This window comes from Saimiri boliviensis, chromosome 14 (assembly GCF_048565385.1).
Source record: "Saimiri boliviensis isolate mSaiBol1 chromosome 14, mSaiBol1.pri, whole genome shotgun sequence".
NCBI lineage: Eukaryota > Metazoa > Chordata > Mammalia > Primates > Cebidae > Saimiri > Saimiri boliviensis.
The window spans coordinates 80498196-80515435 of record NC_133462.1 but is presented as its reverse complement, the minus strand read 5'-3'; the positions used below and the strand labels follow the sequence as shown (position 1 = coordinate 80515435).

Sequence of the window (17240 nt, the reverse complement as noted above, 5' to 3'; positions counted from 1 at the left end):
ATCACACTGTGCCCTTATCTGCATGAAGAAATGCATAATGAGAAGGAATACAAATTTCCTGACCAAATGGTCTCTGTTATAAAAATTACATTAAAATTATAAAGGTAAACACATCGAAATTGGAAGAAAAACCAAGAGAAAAAGTGCATGAACTTCAGCTCAGCAGGCTGCTTGGGTAGGAATGACGGCAAAGCCCTCACAAAACCCTTCTGAGAAGCCCTAAGGCTCAAATATTTTCCATTACAGAAAAGGGCACAGTCTATTTAACCCACATGGAGACTCAGTGATCCAGTTACTTGTCTGAGTGTTACTAATGTGTTGACTTAGCATCATTGATATGGTTTGGCTGTGTCCCCACTGAAATCTCGCCTTGAATTGTAGCTCCCATAATTCCCACATGTTGTGGGAGGGACCTGGTAGGAGGTAATTGAATTATGGGGATGGGTCTTTCCCATGCTGTTCTCATGATAGTAAGTCTCATGAGATCTGATGGTTTTATAAAAAGGAGTTCCCTTATACAAGCTCCCTCTTGCCTGCTACCATGTAAGACATGCCTTTCTCCTCTTTTGCCTTCCACCATGACTGTAAGGCCTCCTCCCCAGCCATGTGGAACTGTGAGTTCATTAAACCTCTTTTTCTGTACAAATTACCCAGACTTGGGTATGTCTTTATTAATAGCATGAGAACTGAGTAATACAATCATTGTTCTTCTCAATGGGAGACCCAGAGATTTACTGACAATGAATTCTTGGCCTACCAATGAATGGGTTTGGGCTAAAGAACACCTTCCTCCCATTCTTTGCCTGGCTCACACCTACATTTTCTTCAACCCTTAGCACAGGTGTTGTCTCCTTCAGTCTGTATTAAATGTCCCTCCTCTATATCACCACTGTGACCTGTTCTTGCTTCTATTCATAGACCCATTCAACAAATATTTACCAAGTGCCTCTTGGATATCAGGCCTTTTTTGTATTGTGTTAGTGTACCAAAGATACATCATAAAATGCTTAGCCCTCTAGACTTACATTATGGACAAAAACATAATACAGTTGACTCTTGAACAACACAGGGATTATGGGCACTGACTCCCTTCCCTACACAGTTGAAAATATGTATAAAACTTTTGACTTCCCCAAAACTTAACTACTAATAGCCTACTGTTGACTAGAGAATTACCATAAACAGTTGATTAACACACATTTTGTTTGTTATAGGTATTATATTCTGTATTTTACAATAAAAGTAAACTGAAAAAAAGAAAATGTTATTTAAAAATCATTGAGAAGAAAATAAAATCAGCATTGACTGATGAAGAAAAAATCATAAGAAACAGAAAATAAATTTCCTATTCATAAGTGGAAGTGGATCATCATCAAAGTCTTCATCCTCATCATCTTCATCTTGAGTAGGCTGAGGAGGAGGATGAAGAGGGGTTGGTCCTGGTGTCTCAGGAGTGGCAGAGGTGGAAGAGAATCTGCATGTAAGTGACCCTTGCAGCTCAAACCAATGTGGTTCAAGGGTCAACTGTAAGGTTCTTGTTTTGTTTTTTTTTTGGTTTGGTTTTTTTTTTTTTTTTTTTTTTTTTTTAGACAAAGTCTCACTCTGTTGCACAGGCTGGAGTGCAGTCATGTGGTCTCGGCTCACTGCAACCTCTGCCTCCCTAGTTAAGCGATTCTCCTGCCTCAGCCTCCCAAGTAGTTGGGACCACAGGCACCCACCACCACGCCCAGCTAATTTTTTTAATTTTTAGTAGAGACGGGATTACACCATGTTAACACGGATGGTCTCGATCTCCTGACCTCATGATACACCCGCCTTGGCCTCCCAAAGTGCTGGGATTATAGGAATGAACCACCACGCCCGGCCAGTCAACTGTAAGTTTTATGGCACCTTAGCAAGGGATTAATACTATGAGAAAGGAAAAGGGAGAACCAAGTTAGGGAGATTGGGGATGCTGGTAGAGGTGGGGACTGCAATTTGAAATCTGATCTCCTTGAGATGGTGACATTTACGCAAAGATTTAAAAGCAGTACGGGACTGAACCATAAGGCTCTCTGGGAGAAAAACATTCCCACAGAGGAAGAGCCAGTACAAAAGCTCAATGCAGAAGCGTTTCTGATAAGAAAGCAAGAAGTGAAAGTGAAATGAAAAGCAAATGGAAGCAAGACTGTCACTGGCTCTGGGGCATATTGATAGAAGAGAAAACTGTAGAGAATAAGGTCAGAGGGGTAATGAGGATGGTGACAAGAAGAGACATGAAGACCATTTTAAAGTTCTGATTTTACTCTGAAGTTCACGGGGTACCACTGGAGGGCTTGGAGCGGAAGAGCACATGATCTGAATTATGTTTTAAACAGTTTCACTCTGGCTGCTGTTAGTAAGGGCAGAAGAAGGGAGGCCAGGTAGGAGGCTATGGGAACATTCAGGAAGGAGACGCCGGGAGCTTGGATGATAGTGAAGATCATGACAACAGCGAAGATGGTGAGATGTGATCTGATTCTGGATATATTCAGAAGATGGCTGGTTAAACATAGAGCCAATGGGATTTCCTACACATCACAGGTGGGGTCTGAGGGTGACGTACCAGGATGATGCCAAGGTTTGTTTGGGTTTTTTGTTTTTTTCTGAGCCACTGGAAGAATGGAGTACTGATTACACCAGGTTATACTCATTGTTTCGCTTTGCTTGGTTTTGTGGGTGAACATCATTCAACCTTGAGCATCTGGAGGATGAAGAACTATTTTGCATCCATGTATAAGATGCTAATACTTACACTTACTTGATTCTCCACTGCTCTGGGCACATGGAAAGAGTACAAGTGCCTTTCTCCTTGTTCTGCTGAACGGGGGTATGAGTGGAAGTGATGGGGTTACCTCTACACTGAAGCATCTGATTGCTCTTGTAGGACTTCCAAACATTCTCTTCCTCATGTCAGTGACTAAGGGGGCCATATGATCAGATGGCACAGGCTGGGTTCTTGAGTGATTCTATGGAGCAGTGCCCCCCAAAACCCCCTGTCGAACATGAAGCATACGCAAGAAACACAATTTTATGGTGTTGAGCCTCTAATGTAATGCCTATTACTAACCTATCCGAAGCACCTCCAAAGCCTAGCATAAGACATTGTACTAGTAGTCACTGAAAAATGCTTTTTGAATGAATGAAAGAATGAATGAACAATGATATTAACCCTCTGTCCTTGAATTGCTCTATATTACAACTGGGAAGTTTACCAGTAACTTAGTCCAATATATTAGGGATAGAAGAAAGGCTGTGTGAATGGTTTGAGGGCCACATAAAGCTGTAGCATTACCATCACCACACCCAAATGACAGTATCGTTAAACATTTATTAGAACAGAAGCCGAAGAAATGCAGGAAACAGGGTCAGAAAAAACTCATTTACAGCCAAAGCCCACCCCACCATGCCTGCCTCATCCAGTGATCTCCATAAGACCCTGAATGGACTGCCCTGGTATATGTCTGAATGCCCATCTTTGCTGGAGGCACAGCCCCAGTGGCCACGGGATGGTGTCACCAACCTGCCTGTGGAATGTCCTGTAATGCCCTGTAGCCATCGTCCTTCCTTTCTCACCAGTTTCTATGGCCTTAGGTGGAGCCTACCTTGTGGGCCCACTCCACTTCCCTCCTCTGCACGCCTGGTTACCAACTGCCTTTATTATCATCTTCTCAGTCCCACACAACCCCTGGAAATCTCGCTGGGCAGCAATTTCTAAACAGCATAAAATATACACAGTCGATTCTCCTTATTCATAGTACTGTAGTTATTTTCTATAAAATGTCTGTGAATAATGAATTAGGGAATAATGAAGCATGGCTCCTAGGAGAAATACAGGATAGGTTCCCATGAGCCCCTGGTCACAATACATTCCTCAATCAATCAACACATAACCTTGTTCTATGTGTGTTTCTGTTTAAAAACACCTTATTTAAAGTGTATTATTGATCCATGAGCATTGTACTCTGGTCAACAGCACTCTAACACATGCCTGAATGAAGTTTATGGAGCACCCATGTCTTCTCTATTAGGCCCATCACAGCTTTCTCGTGCTTAGTAGCACAAGATGGCACTAGCACTGTGCTTGGGGGCCATTGGAAATGGCAAACTCACCAATAAAGAACACAAAAATGTAAAAAAAAAAGATGGCATTAAATAGACCATAAAAAGGATACTAGTTTGCAGTACGAAAGAGAAGGCAGAATGTCGTCTGGTCTGACCTTGTTTGACCTAAGTAGAAAGCATGCACATCAAGTGACTCAAATTTTTTGCCACTCTGTACAGGTTCAGAAATGACCACCAAGCATGGCAGCTCATGCCTGTAATCCCAGTACCTTGGGAGGCAGAGGCAAGAGGATCGCTTGAGGCCAGGAGTTCAAGACTAGTCTAGGCAACACGGTGAGACCCCCTATCTCTATCCCCCCCACAAAAAAAATTAGCTGGGCATGGTGGCATGTGCCTGTAGTCTCAGCCACTAGGGAGGCTGAGGCAGGAGAATCACTTGAGCCCGGGAGTTCAAGATTACAGTGAGTTATGATCACACCACTGCACCCCAGTCTGGATAACAGAGAGATATCCCATCTCTTAAAAAGTAAAATCAATATTTAAAATGACTGTAAAAGTGCTGTAAGTATTGATTTTGGAGTTAACAACAAATTTTAGCAAGTAGATGAGTTTACACATATAGAATCCACGAATACTGAGGAGCAACCACCTTTTAGAAGAAACTGAAACCTGTATTCCTGAGATTCTCATTTTTACTTAAGTAGAAGGGAAAGAAGGTTAAGGAATTAGAACATAATATCAAAAAGGCTCCCAAACACTAGAAATCCTACTATTTGAAAGGATTTCTTTGGATATACTTCACTCGACCTTCTGCCCTGTCCCAAGGACATTAGCCACAACCCCAGTGAGCAATCTGGGGCCTCTGCCTAAACACCGTGGGAAAACAAGTTCCTGGGCAGCTCGCCTCATCAGACAGCTCCCACTGTCAAGAGGTTCTTCCTCTGACTGAGGCAAACTCTGCCTTCCTGTAAGTCCTACGTCCGAGACTGAGTTATTTCTGTCATCCCCACTACTCTGTTAATGCCTCTCCCGCACAAAATACTCAAGTACAGTCTTGCATCACTTAATGACAGGGAGGCATTCTGAAAAACACATTATTAAGTAACTCCACTGTTGTGTGAACATCGTAGAGTGTGCTTACACAAATCTGGATGGTGTAGCCCATTACACACCTAGGCTAGATGGAATAGTCTATTGCTCCTAGGCTACAAATCCAGGATGTGCAGCATGTGACTGTGCTGAATACTGTAAGCAAGTATAACACAGTGGTAAGTATTTGTGTGTCTAAACAATTCTGAACATAGAAAGGGTACAACAAGGCCAGGTATGGTGGCTCACGCCTGTAAACTCAACACTTTGGAAGGCCAAGGCTGGCGGATCACAAGGTCAGGAGTTCGAGACCAGCCTGACGAACATGGTGAAACCCAGTATCTACTAAAAATACAAAAAAAAAAAAAAAAATTAGCTGGGCGTGATGGTGCACACCTGTAATCCCAGCTCCTCAGGTGGCTAAGGCAAAAGAATCACTTGGACCCAGGAGGCAGAGGTTGCCGTGAGCTGAGATCACACCACTGTACTCCAGCCTGGGCAACAGAGCAAGACTCTGTCTCAAAAAAAAGAAAAAAGAAAAGAAAAAGAAAGGGTATAACAAAAACACGGTATGATAATCTTATAGGATCACTGTCACATCATATATGTGATCCGTCATTATGCAGTAGACTGTAATTGAAGATAGTGTCATGATTTTCCCGCCCAGGTATGGGATTACCATAGACAACATTTAGACTACAGAAAAATTGTGTCCAGATTCTACCATTTGAGATAGGATGGGAATTTAATTTGAGCTATGGGCAGAAAGGAGAACTTCATTTGCTTTTCACTCAAACTCTAATTTGGAGCTATTTCTCTAATGATGACAATGGGCAATTTCTGGGTACTTGCTAGGTGCCAGCCCCTGTCTGAAGCACTGTGCACATGCGACCACATTTAATTTAATTAACTGGAGAAGAGAAACACAGCCTAAACCTTGAAAAACCCAGGTGGAAGATAACAAGGACTTGAGCCAGGGCAGCAGCCATGGTGGTGAGAGACAGATTAGCGGTAGGACTGAGAGGGCTTGGAGGCTGGCCAGATGTGGAATGCGGGAGAGGGAGGTGTGGAAGACGGTGTGGCTTCTGGACTAAGAAACTGGATAGATTCCATGCATTCAAATCAATCAATATTGGAGGCCCTTTAGAACAGGTTTGGGGAAAGACAGAAGCCCTGGTTTGGGCAATGACTTACTGCAAGACTCCACATATCACCCAAAATACAGGCCTACATCTCTGCTCTGGCCTCACTCCCTCTCTGCATGATAAATCAGAGGGCTGGGCTGAGGTCCCTGAGGGCTGAAACAGGGTAAACAGGGACAGGACTAGGAACATCAGACTGTAGATAAGAACTGAAGGTAGATGCTATTTCAGGGAATGAACATGAACTTCTGCAGTTTACTCCTCCCAAACGCCTGATGAGTGGGTGTTCCACTTCCCTATTCACATGAACACATGCACACACACATGCACAAACACGAGTGTACATGTATGCGCAAATATATACACAGTTGCACATGCATGCACATGCACACACAATACAAACATGCACACACACACACATATGCACACACACACACACACACCCCAGGATTAAAACACAGTCTGGCAATAGATAAGACACAGTGCATCTCTACCTGGGCTTCTCGAGTATTTTTGTGGGTAGAGAAACTCTGCCTACTTCCAGCTATACCCACCTCTCAGTAACTGGATGGACAGCATCATCATAAGGCTGGGGCTTACAAGTCTCCAGTTCATCCTTAGTTCCACAGCAGCTACATTCTCCCTTGAGCCTTAGAACAATCCTATGAGTTGGTGTTATCTCTAAATACGGAAACTGGTCAGGCACGGAGGCTCACACCTGTAATACCAGCACTTTGAAAGGCCGAGGCGGGTGGATCACGAGCTCAGGAGCTCAAAACCAGCCTGACCAAGATGGTAAAACACCGTCTGTACTAAAAAATACAAAAATTAGTCAGGCATGGTGGCACACTGTTAATCCCAGCTACTTGGGAGGATGAGGCAGAGAACTGCTTGAAGCTGGGAGGCAGAGGTAGCAGTGAGCCAAGATCATGCCACTATACTCCAGCCTGGGCGACACAGCGAGACTCCATCTCAAAAACAAAACAAAAAAAACTATGGAAACTGAGAGCCAGAGAGTTTCAATGACCAGAAGTGAAGCCTCCTGACCCTATGGAAGGCAGCGCCCACTGCAGCAGGATGAAAGGGAATGAGTGAAGCGGATGAAGAGCAGGATCGCCCTGATACAGAGCATCCTCATTTTTATATCTCTCAACCCCTTCCAAACATCACCCAGCTCAGTTGCCCCTGCCGCTAGTTTCCTGTCTCAAAGCAGAGCTGGGCTGAGTGAACCACATCTCACCTAGGCCAGGACCTACGGAGAAGCCTGAGGCCCGATGGAAAGCAAATCTGAGCACCTAAGTGACAGAGAAGACAAAAAGGAGAGCAGATTTGTGTCCAATTCAAAGAGACAGAAGGGCAGCCACAGGCTTATGCAGCCAGCTCCAAAAGGAGCTGCTGCAGCTTCCAGGAGGAAGCCAGTTGAGTCCAGAACCCCTCATTTCCTGCCCTCTGCCCAGTGCTAATCTGAGCTCACAACAATCTTGGGCCACAGAGGGGAGACACTGACCTCCACCTGCCTCCGGTTTCTCAGCAGGCAGTCCCGCAGCGCTGGCTCCCATTTCCTGAGCAGGGGGTCCCAAGAGTGGGCATCCCCCAAGTTGCTGCTCCCATCACCACCACAGCCAGCCAGTGAGGGATCCAGAGAACTGGAGGAGCCAAGATCCATATCCCGTAAAGAATGCATCTCATGTTCTGGCCTGGAGCTGTTCCCTGCGGCCTGGGCCGAGTCTGCCAAGACCTGTGGAGCCAAGAGACTGAAGGACCGAGGGAGACATCGAGGGTCTTCGTGAGGCTCGTTCAAGCTGGTAGCTTTGGCTCCCATTTCCCGGGTGCTCTGGCAAGGAGACTCAGTCTCTCTGGATGGTGGGCAGCCTTCTGCTTCTCCACGTTCCCCAGCGGAACCAAGCGAGAGCCGAATAAAGCTAAAGCTTGAGGCAAAGGCACTGTGAGAGCCAGGAGGAGTTGAGGGGGCCTCAGGATCACAGCCAGGGCTGCAGCTACTCAACTCCGCTGATGGCAGAGAGCCTGCTGCCTGGGTACTACTTGCTCCTTCACTGCAGGCTGCCTCCCAGCTGGCGTCCAGGGTCTCAGAACTGTCCATGGCTGGAAACTCTTGCTGCCACCCAGCATTCCCAGGGCCACAAGGCCTGCTTAGCCTGTCAGGCAATCTGGTGCCACCTCTGAGCTGAATCCCAAAGTGTGCTGAGGTTCCTCTCACAGAGGTCACAGCAGGGGCTGCTGTGCTCCTGGAAACAGGGCTCCCAACCAAGAGGCCTCTCGGGTCAAGGCCACACTGTCTAGCTCTGGACTCTGAATGGTGGGACTCCTCACCAGACACCCCTCCCGGGACCCGGAACAGTGTGCCCACTGCTGGGGAAAGGAACCCGATCCCGGGCCCTGTCGAGCTTCTCATGTAGCCTGGTCTCCGTGCCAGCCGCCGCCTCCGAAAGCACACTGCAGGTGGTAAGCAATCCCGGCTGCCTGGGAAGGAAAGAGAAAACAGCACCATCAGCATGCAGATCTTACTGGCCCAGCTGGAACTGCATCTGGAGAACATCCCTAGGTTTAAAGGTCACCTCTCGGTTCACCTGACAAAGAGAGATGCTGGCTCAGTGGCCCCGGGGACATGTTGAAAATCCTGACAAGCCTGGAACGTGTAGAAATCAGCAGCTCGGTTTAGCAAAGCAGCTGACACCGCTGTACCCTCTGCCAGCAGGTCAGCACTAACATAACCTTGGCGGCTCCTGAACCCTCCAACATCTTGCCATCAGTATGGCGCATCAGTACTTTCATCCTGGAGTGGGCCTGGAAAGCAAATGATGTGAAACTGGAATGCCAGAGCATGCCTCTAAATGAGATCCAACCATTGACTCCAGCTATTCATTGAACAACACATCAGTGTTCACTAGCTGAGCTATCCATGTCCCTGCAAGACTATCTGTTGCTGCTGACCATGGATAGCTGGCTGTGCCATAATGTATGGTGATGATCTCATCTCACTCAGTGGGTGACAGGAGGCCAGCTTAATGTGTTCTCCAAACCAGTGCTACATTGCCCCCCCAGCTATGCTCCCAGAATAGGAACAATAACAAATGCTGACTCCTCATGGCCTGGTTCAAACCTTGATTGCACCACCTGCTGGTTGTGTGACCTTCCACAAGTTACATAACCTCTCTGTGCCTCAGTTTCCCATAAAATGGTGCTATTAACAGTAGTTCTCTCATAAGGTGGTTGTGAGCATTCAACTAAATGAATTACTATTTGTAAACAGCTTAGAACAGTGCCTGGTACATAGGACAAGAGTGATTAAAATGTTGTTATTAATAGATTGCATAGCACTTTGCTACTCATAATGTGTTTTTAATCTACATTAATTTCATTCACTCCCGACCAAAACCATATGAATCAGCCAGACCAGAAACTACAGCTTTCCTTTTATGTTAAAGGCAACCGAGATTCAGAGAACTTGACTCTCCAGAACCCCCTGCAAGTAGCCAAGTGACCAGGCCAAAGTCTCTTGACTCTACTGGTAGACACAGAGCTCTAATCTTAGGATCTGCCACATCGCAAATCAGGCATGAAAGTAAAACCAGGCCACACTAGACACAGCTGTAGTCATACCACGGCCTATGGCGAGAAGTGGAACAAAGCTTCACTCCAGGCCCATATGTCCTGCTTTGCCTCCCAGAACAGAAACGGGCTTGGAATCTTTGTCCTATTAAGCTGAGATCACAGGCATTAAGGATCCCACTGAGCTACGATCATGGCACATGCCAGCTCCTAAAAGGGGTGGGGGTAGCATTGATAATCTCTGGGAAAATGAGCACAATGGCCTCCAGCCCCCTACTTCCTGACTTGAGCATCTGAAGACAACAGAGCCCAGGACTTGCTCACACAGTGACTTGCTCTTGCCAACTGTGGGGAGCCCCAGAAGGGCTAATGCTGCCCCAGGTACACAGAATTCTAGAAGCTTGCAGGGAAGGGAGGAATGGGAGCAAGGGAGGAATGGGAGCAAAACATGACTTGTGTATAAATTTATAGTGGAAGCATAAAGGAATATGTTCTCTTCAGGGAAGGAATTTTAATCCTATCTGTCACAGTTGGGGCATAAGATCTTAAGGCATTCAGGTTAACCAAACATTCAGAACATAAAGAAATAATATATCCCTGGCCGGGCGCGGTGGCTCAGCCTGTAATCCCAGCACTTTGGGAGGCCGAGGCGGGTGGATCACGAGGTCAAGAGATCGAGACCATCCTGGTCAACATGGTGAAACCCCGTCTCTACTAAAAATACAAACAACTAGCTGGGCATGGTGGCGCGTGCCTGTAATCCCAGCTACTTAGGAGGCTGAGGCAGGAGAATTGCCTGAGCCCAGGAGGCGGAGGTTGCGGTGAGCCGAGATCGCGCCATTGCACTCCAGCCTGGGTAACCAGAGCGAAACTCCGCTTCGAAAAAAAAAAAAAAAGAAAAAGAAATAATATATCCCTGCAGATTAATTTGTTTCCAACGAATCAGAATCCAGTAATAGGCACTAAGCACAAACACTCTACTAGTCCAAGCTCATCTCCCTTCGGTAATTCAGAGAGCACTTAAGGCTTCTGAAGTGTCTCAGGTCATTGTAACAAGCATCCAGTAAGCAAGGCAAGTCCAGAGATGGAATAAGTCAGCCTGTATTGTATTTCTAATTTAATCATGTAATCCATTTCCATAAACAATTCCTTATTGAACACTAGATGATGCATGGGGTACAGACATGAACAAGACACCATCCCTGCCCCCAAACTGCTTATGATCTAGCAAGGGTTGTCAGTCATGCATACAAAAACTGTTACGAGAAGTGAATGTACTCTTTCAATCATGGAGGATGGAGAATTCCATTTGAAATTAAACTAGCAGAGGAACCTGATTAGCTCAGTTGGTTAATGGTTCTTAGGCCTTCCATGAGCTCCAAATTATGTGCCACCCCATAAAACCATCTCATGGGATTAAAGGGAAGAATAGTGATACATTTGGTGAAAAAGAAGTGAGGGTCTTTAAAAACACATCTTTAATTTCTACCAGAAACAAAAAGTTGTTTGCCCTTTGAGAAAATGAACTCTGTGAATCAGTCCCGATGCAGACGTATTTTGTGAGTTACTCAGTTTGAACTCCAAAGCACTAAGGAAGGACAAGGTTATATCCAGAGGCCTGATCCCACAGCTCTCCTATTAATAAAATGGCACAGAAATACTAGAAATAAAGTAGCAAACCCGCCAGCCATTGTCCATGTTTGCAAACACAACCACACACACATTTGTATGTACTCATGCAAGCACCAAAGAGAAGAACAAATAGAAGTTTCTAGAACTGACATAGAAGAGGAATGATCACACTCATCTCTCTTTATTCCCAGAAATGTCAACAAAAACATGTAAGTGTAAAATCTAATTAATCCTACTTTGCTAACTGACAATTTCTGACATTTTAGAATGTATGTTGGTTTGGAATTGACCTCCCCAACCATTTCCTGAGTCTTCCATTGAATTTTCCCTGTGATTTTTTTTTTTTTTACTTTCTTTAATTGTGGTAACATATACCTAACATAAAATTACCATTTCTACCATGTGTCGATGTATCATTCAGTGGCATTAAGTACATTCACATTGTTGTATAACCATCACCATCACGTGCCTTTAGAAATTTTTCACCTTCCCAAACTGAAACATGGTACCCATGAAATATGAACTCCCCATTTCCCCCTGCCCTAGTCCCTGGTAACCACCATTCTACTTTCTGTCTCTAGATTTTTTCATTAATAATTCAACAACCTAGGCCTAAGCCTGGTCTAAAATTGGAAGTCCAACAGAAAGTACATTTTCAACAATACTATCCATGTACATGAAAGAACATGGTGGGGGCACACATGTGTGATATAAAAATAATACAAATACGATATGGTTTGGCTGTGTCCCCACCCAAATCTCATCTTGAATTGTACTCCTATAATTCCCATGTGTTGTGGGAGGGCTCTGGTGGGAGATAATTGGAATGATGGGGGTGGTTTCCCCCATAATGTTCTGTGGTAGTAAGTCCCATGAGATCTGATGGTTTTATTACAGGTTTCCATTTTTGTATCTTCTGCATTTTCTCTTGCCACTACCATGTAAGAAGTGCCTTTCACCTCCTGCCATGATTCTGAGGCCTCCCTAGACATGTGGGACTGTAAGTCCAATTAAACCTCTTTTTCTTCCCAGTCTCAGGTATGTCTTTATCAGCAGCATGAAAATGGACTAATACGGTAAATTGATACCAGTAGAGTAGGGTGTTGCTGAAAAAATACCCGAAAATGTGAAAGCAACTTTGGAATTGCATTAACAGGCAGAGGTTGGAACAGTTTGGAGGGCTCAGAAGAAGACAGGAAAATATGGGAAAGTCTGGAACTCCCTAGAGACTTGTTGAATGGCTTTGACCAAAAGCCTGACAGTGGTATGGACAACAAGGTCCAGGCTGAGGTGGTCTCAGATGGAGATAAGGAACTTGTTGGGAACCAGAGCAAAGGTGACTCTTGTTAAGTTTTAGCAAAGAGACTGGCAGCATAGAGATTTGTGGAACTTTGAACTTGAGAGAGATGACTTAGTGTAACTGGTAGAAGAAATTTCTAAGCAGCAAAACACTGAAGAGGTGACTTGGGCTGGATGTGGTGGCTCATGCCTGTAATCACAGCACTTTGGGAGGCCAAGGCAGGTGGATCACGAGGTCAAGAAATCGAGACCATCCTGGCCAACGTGGTGAAACCCTGTCTCTACTAAAAATACAAAAATTAGCTGGGCATGGTGGCACTCTCCCATAGCCCCAGCTACTTGGGAGGCTGAGGCTGGAGAATTGAATCCGGGAGGTAGAGATTTCAGTGAGCCAAGACGGTGCCACTGCACACCAGTCTGACAACAGAGAGAGACTCTGTCTCACACACACAAAAAAGGAGGTGACTTTGGTGCTGTTAAAGGCATTCAGCTTTATAAGGAAAGCAGAGCATAAAAGTTCAGAAGATTTGCAGACTGACAATGTGGCAGAAAAGAAAACCCATTTTCTGAGGAGAAATTCAAGCCAGCTGCAGAAATTTGCATAAGTAAAAAGGAGTGAAATGTTAATCCCCAAGACAATGGGGAAGGCATTTCCTCAGCATGTCAGAGGTCTTCACGGCAGCCCCTCCCATCACAGGCCTGGAGGCCCAGAAGGAAAAAATGGTTTTGTGGTCAGACCAGGGTCCCCATGCTGTGTGCAGCCTAGGGACTTAGTACCCTGTGTCCCAGCTGCTCCAATCATGGCTGAAAGGGGCCAACTATAGAGCTGGGGCCATGGCTTCAGAGGTGCAAGCTCCAAGCCTTGGCAGCTTCCACTTGGTGTTGAGCCTGCAAGTGCACAGAAGTCAAGAATTGGGGTTTGGGAACCTCCACCTAGATTTCAGAGGATATATGGAAATGGCTGGATGCCCAGGCAAAAGTTTGCTGCAGGTGCCAGGTGCTCATGGAGAACCTCGGCTGGGGCAGAGGACGGAAAAGGTGGGGTTGGAGCTCCCACACAGAGTCCCTACTGGGGTGCCACCTAGTGGAACTGTAAGAAGAGAGCCACCATCCTTCGGACCCCAGGATAGCAGATCCACCAACAGCTTGCACCGTTTGCCTGGAAAAGCCACAGACACTCAGTGCTACCCCATGAAAGTAACCAGAAGACAGGCAGTACCCTGCAAAGCTACGGGGGCGGAGCTGCCCAAGACCATGGGAACCCACCTCTTGCATCAGCATGACCTGGATGTGAGACCTGGAGTCAAAGGAGATCATTTTGGAGCTTTAAAATGTGACTGCCCCACTGGATTTAGGACTTGCATGGGCCCTGTAACCCTTTTGTTTTGGTCAATTTCTCCCATTTGGAAGAGCTTTATTTACCCAATACCTGTACCCCCATTGTATCTAGGGTGTAACTAACTTGCTATTGATTCCACAGGTTCATAGGCAGAAGAAACTAGCCTTGTCTCAGATGAGACTTTGGACTGTGGACTTTTGAGTTAGAAGTGCCTTTCACCAGGCCAGGTGTGGTGGCTCACGCCTGTAATCCCAGCACTTTGGGAGGCTGAGGTGGAGGAATTACAAGATCAGGAGTTCAAGATCAGCCTGGCCAATATGGTGAAACCCCATCTCTACCAAAAACACAAAAATTAGCCTGGCATGGTGGCACACGCCTGTAGTCTCACTACTTGGGAAGCTGAGGTAGGAGACTCATTTGAACCCAGGAGGCATAGGTTGCAGTGAGCCAAGATTATACCACTGCACTCCAACCTGGGCAACTCAACAAGACTCCATCTCAAAAAAAAAGTGCCTCTTGCCTCCTGCTATGATTCTGAGGCCTCCCCAGTCACATGGAACTGTAAGTCCAATTAAGCCTCTTTTTCTTCCTAGTCTCAGGTATGTCTTCATCAGCAGCATGAAAACTGGCTAATACAAAATATATACAAATATAAATACAAATGTGTGTATGTCTCTACATAAACATACATATGAAATGTTTATAAACATATAAACACAAAGAGAAAGGTAGACCCAGATACGAAGATGGAGCGAGAGAGAGGCAGAATTCTTTGCAAATGAAGCAGTCCTTCCCACTCCCTTTCAAAGTCTGCCAACCAAGCAGGTCAATCAAAGGAATCGCCACAGAATCTTGTGCTGGGCTTGCTGCCCTCTCACATTCACCAGAGGATACCATCCATCTCTTTACAAGGTGGATTGTTTTCCTAGGCATGATCATTTACCAGCTGCTCTTTTTGGAGAGGCGAGCCACTCTACCCTGGTGGGGCATTTCAGTGGAAATGCTGAGTGGACTGCAGGTACAGACACCAACAGGTCTGCTGGCCACCAGGAGTTCAACCACAGGCAAAGCTCTGTCGCTGTGTCCCTGATCACCTAAAGGCTAGCGGTTTGACTCCCAGGTGGCGTTCCCCACAGACACTATTTCCTTCCAACAGCCTCGTAGTTAGAAGGGATAAATTCCACACTGAATTAGCTTTTTATTTAATTGGCTACAGTCCCAGCACAGAGTCACTGAAACTGGAAACACTGACTGTTCTGCTTGGAACACTCTTAGCACAGGAGATAGATAGATATGTGCTAAAAGTCTTAACAGGGAGCTGGACGTGAGGGGCAAGGGACCTCGAGGGTAATGTTCCATTATTAAGCCTGCTGGTATTTGCACAGGTGCTTACTGTATTATTCTCAAACAATACATAGGAAAAAATGTGTGCAATTATGTAGTAATTCAAGGGTAATGTTCCGTTTCTTAAGTGGTGGTTACACAGGTACTGATTGTATTATTTTCAAACAGCACATGGAAAACCTATGTGCAATTATATATTAAACACATAATTATATATCAAGACAATTTTTATAACTGTGAAATATTTGATAAGACTGTTTCAAGTTGGGTACAGTGGCATATATGCCCCTATAGTCCTAGCTACTCGGAAGACTGAGCTGGGAGGATCACTTGAGCCCAGGAGTTCAAGGCTACAGTGAGCTATGATTGCTCCTATCAATAGCCACTGCACTCCAGCCTGGGCAGCTAAGCAAGACCCCATCTCTAAAAATTAATTAGTAATTTTTCAAAGTCATGGTCTCCGTCCTCAAAGGAGCTCATGGCTCCCTGGGGAAGACAGATATGTCAACAAGCAGATGCAGACCAAGCTGTGAGCAACTCCACTGCAGGAGGCCAGGAAACTGAACTGGAAGGCTGAGGCTCCCCAGGCTGAAAAGGAGAGTGAGATCATTGCTGGTGGAGGGAACAACAAGTGCAGTGTGGAAGGCAGTGTTGAGTACAGCCAGCTTGAAGAAGTTCAGAACCAATGGGACTTGGGTACAGACAGTGTGGCAGCTATGGAGGATGAGGCGGATGGCGGGATGGGAACAGACTCAGGATGGCATACAGGTGGGGACCCAGAGGACAGGGCCAAGGCAGGACCCTAGGCCAGAGGGAACAGAGCTGGAAATACACGCCATGCAAGTGGGAAAGCCAGGAGGGTCAACGAGGCCACCTAAGAAGGCAAATCCCAAAAGATGGGGGCTTGTGAAAAAGGTGACCCGAGACCACCCAAGGAACCCACACTGGGATTCCAGAAGGAGTTGGTCACAGAGGGGTTCTTTACAGAGGGGTTGTTCACAGAATACAGGCAAATCACCTGCATCCCAGATGCACCCAGGAGGATACCTTGATCCCAGGAAGTCAAGGTGGCAGTGAGCCACAGTCACGCTACTGCACTCCAGCCTGGCCAACAGAGCAAGACCCTATCTCAAAAAGAAAAACAAAATCATGGCAGTATCTTTTAAAACTTCAGAGGTCTAAACCATAACCAAGACTGATGGAATTACAACATCGAGGGATGGGACTCTGGTACTGGTGCTTCTGCACACTATCCAGGTGATTCTAGGGGTCAGCCAGAACTGGAAACCTTTGTTTTAAGGAAAAGTCCTATTTAACGTCCTAGTACACTAGGGATTCAAGTGCATCACAAACTTAACATTAATTATGGTAGGGAAGTTATTTCTCTCTGCAGAATATTCTCTCTCCCCCAATCTTTTTCTATTTCTTGAAATGTAGTTTTAGCTACAAACTATTACAGGTAGAAAATGTATGGTCTATATTTAAAATTTGTCCCCGTATCTCTTTCTAAATCTTCTACCCTACATAGGGTTTCTCTTTCCATCAAACAATGGGAGTCTTGGGCCCCACAAGGAAGATGACAGGTGGCACCAGCCTCTCACTTCCCTCATCAGTAGTGAGGAGAAATGGGCCACCTAGCAGTCTGACATCCAGCCCACTTCATGTTTAAGGGTCAAAAACCATGCATGTGACATACAGTGTGGGATCCTGGATTGGATGAGGGAAAAGGAAAAGGATACTGG

At 45.7% G+C, this 17240-nt stretch overlaps 1 protein-coding gene across 19 annotated transcripts in view; it reads right to left on the bottom strand.

Moving 5' to 3' along the window:
* DISC1 (DISC1 scaffold protein) overlaps window positions 1-17240 on the bottom strand; it is a 380547-nt gene that overhangs the window by 328873 nt on the left and 34434 nt on the right. For all 19 annotated transcript variants that reach the window (XR_012513582.1, XR_012513584.1, XR_012513586.1 and 16 more), the window contains exon 2: window positions 7822-8795. Coding sequence is in view for 6 of the 19 variants with exons in the window: in XM_074385319.1 (XP_074241420.1) it covers window positions 7822-8795 (974 nt within the window). In the remaining 13 variants the exon portion in view is untranslated. The remainder of the gene's footprint in view (window positions 1-7821; window positions 8796-17240) is intronic.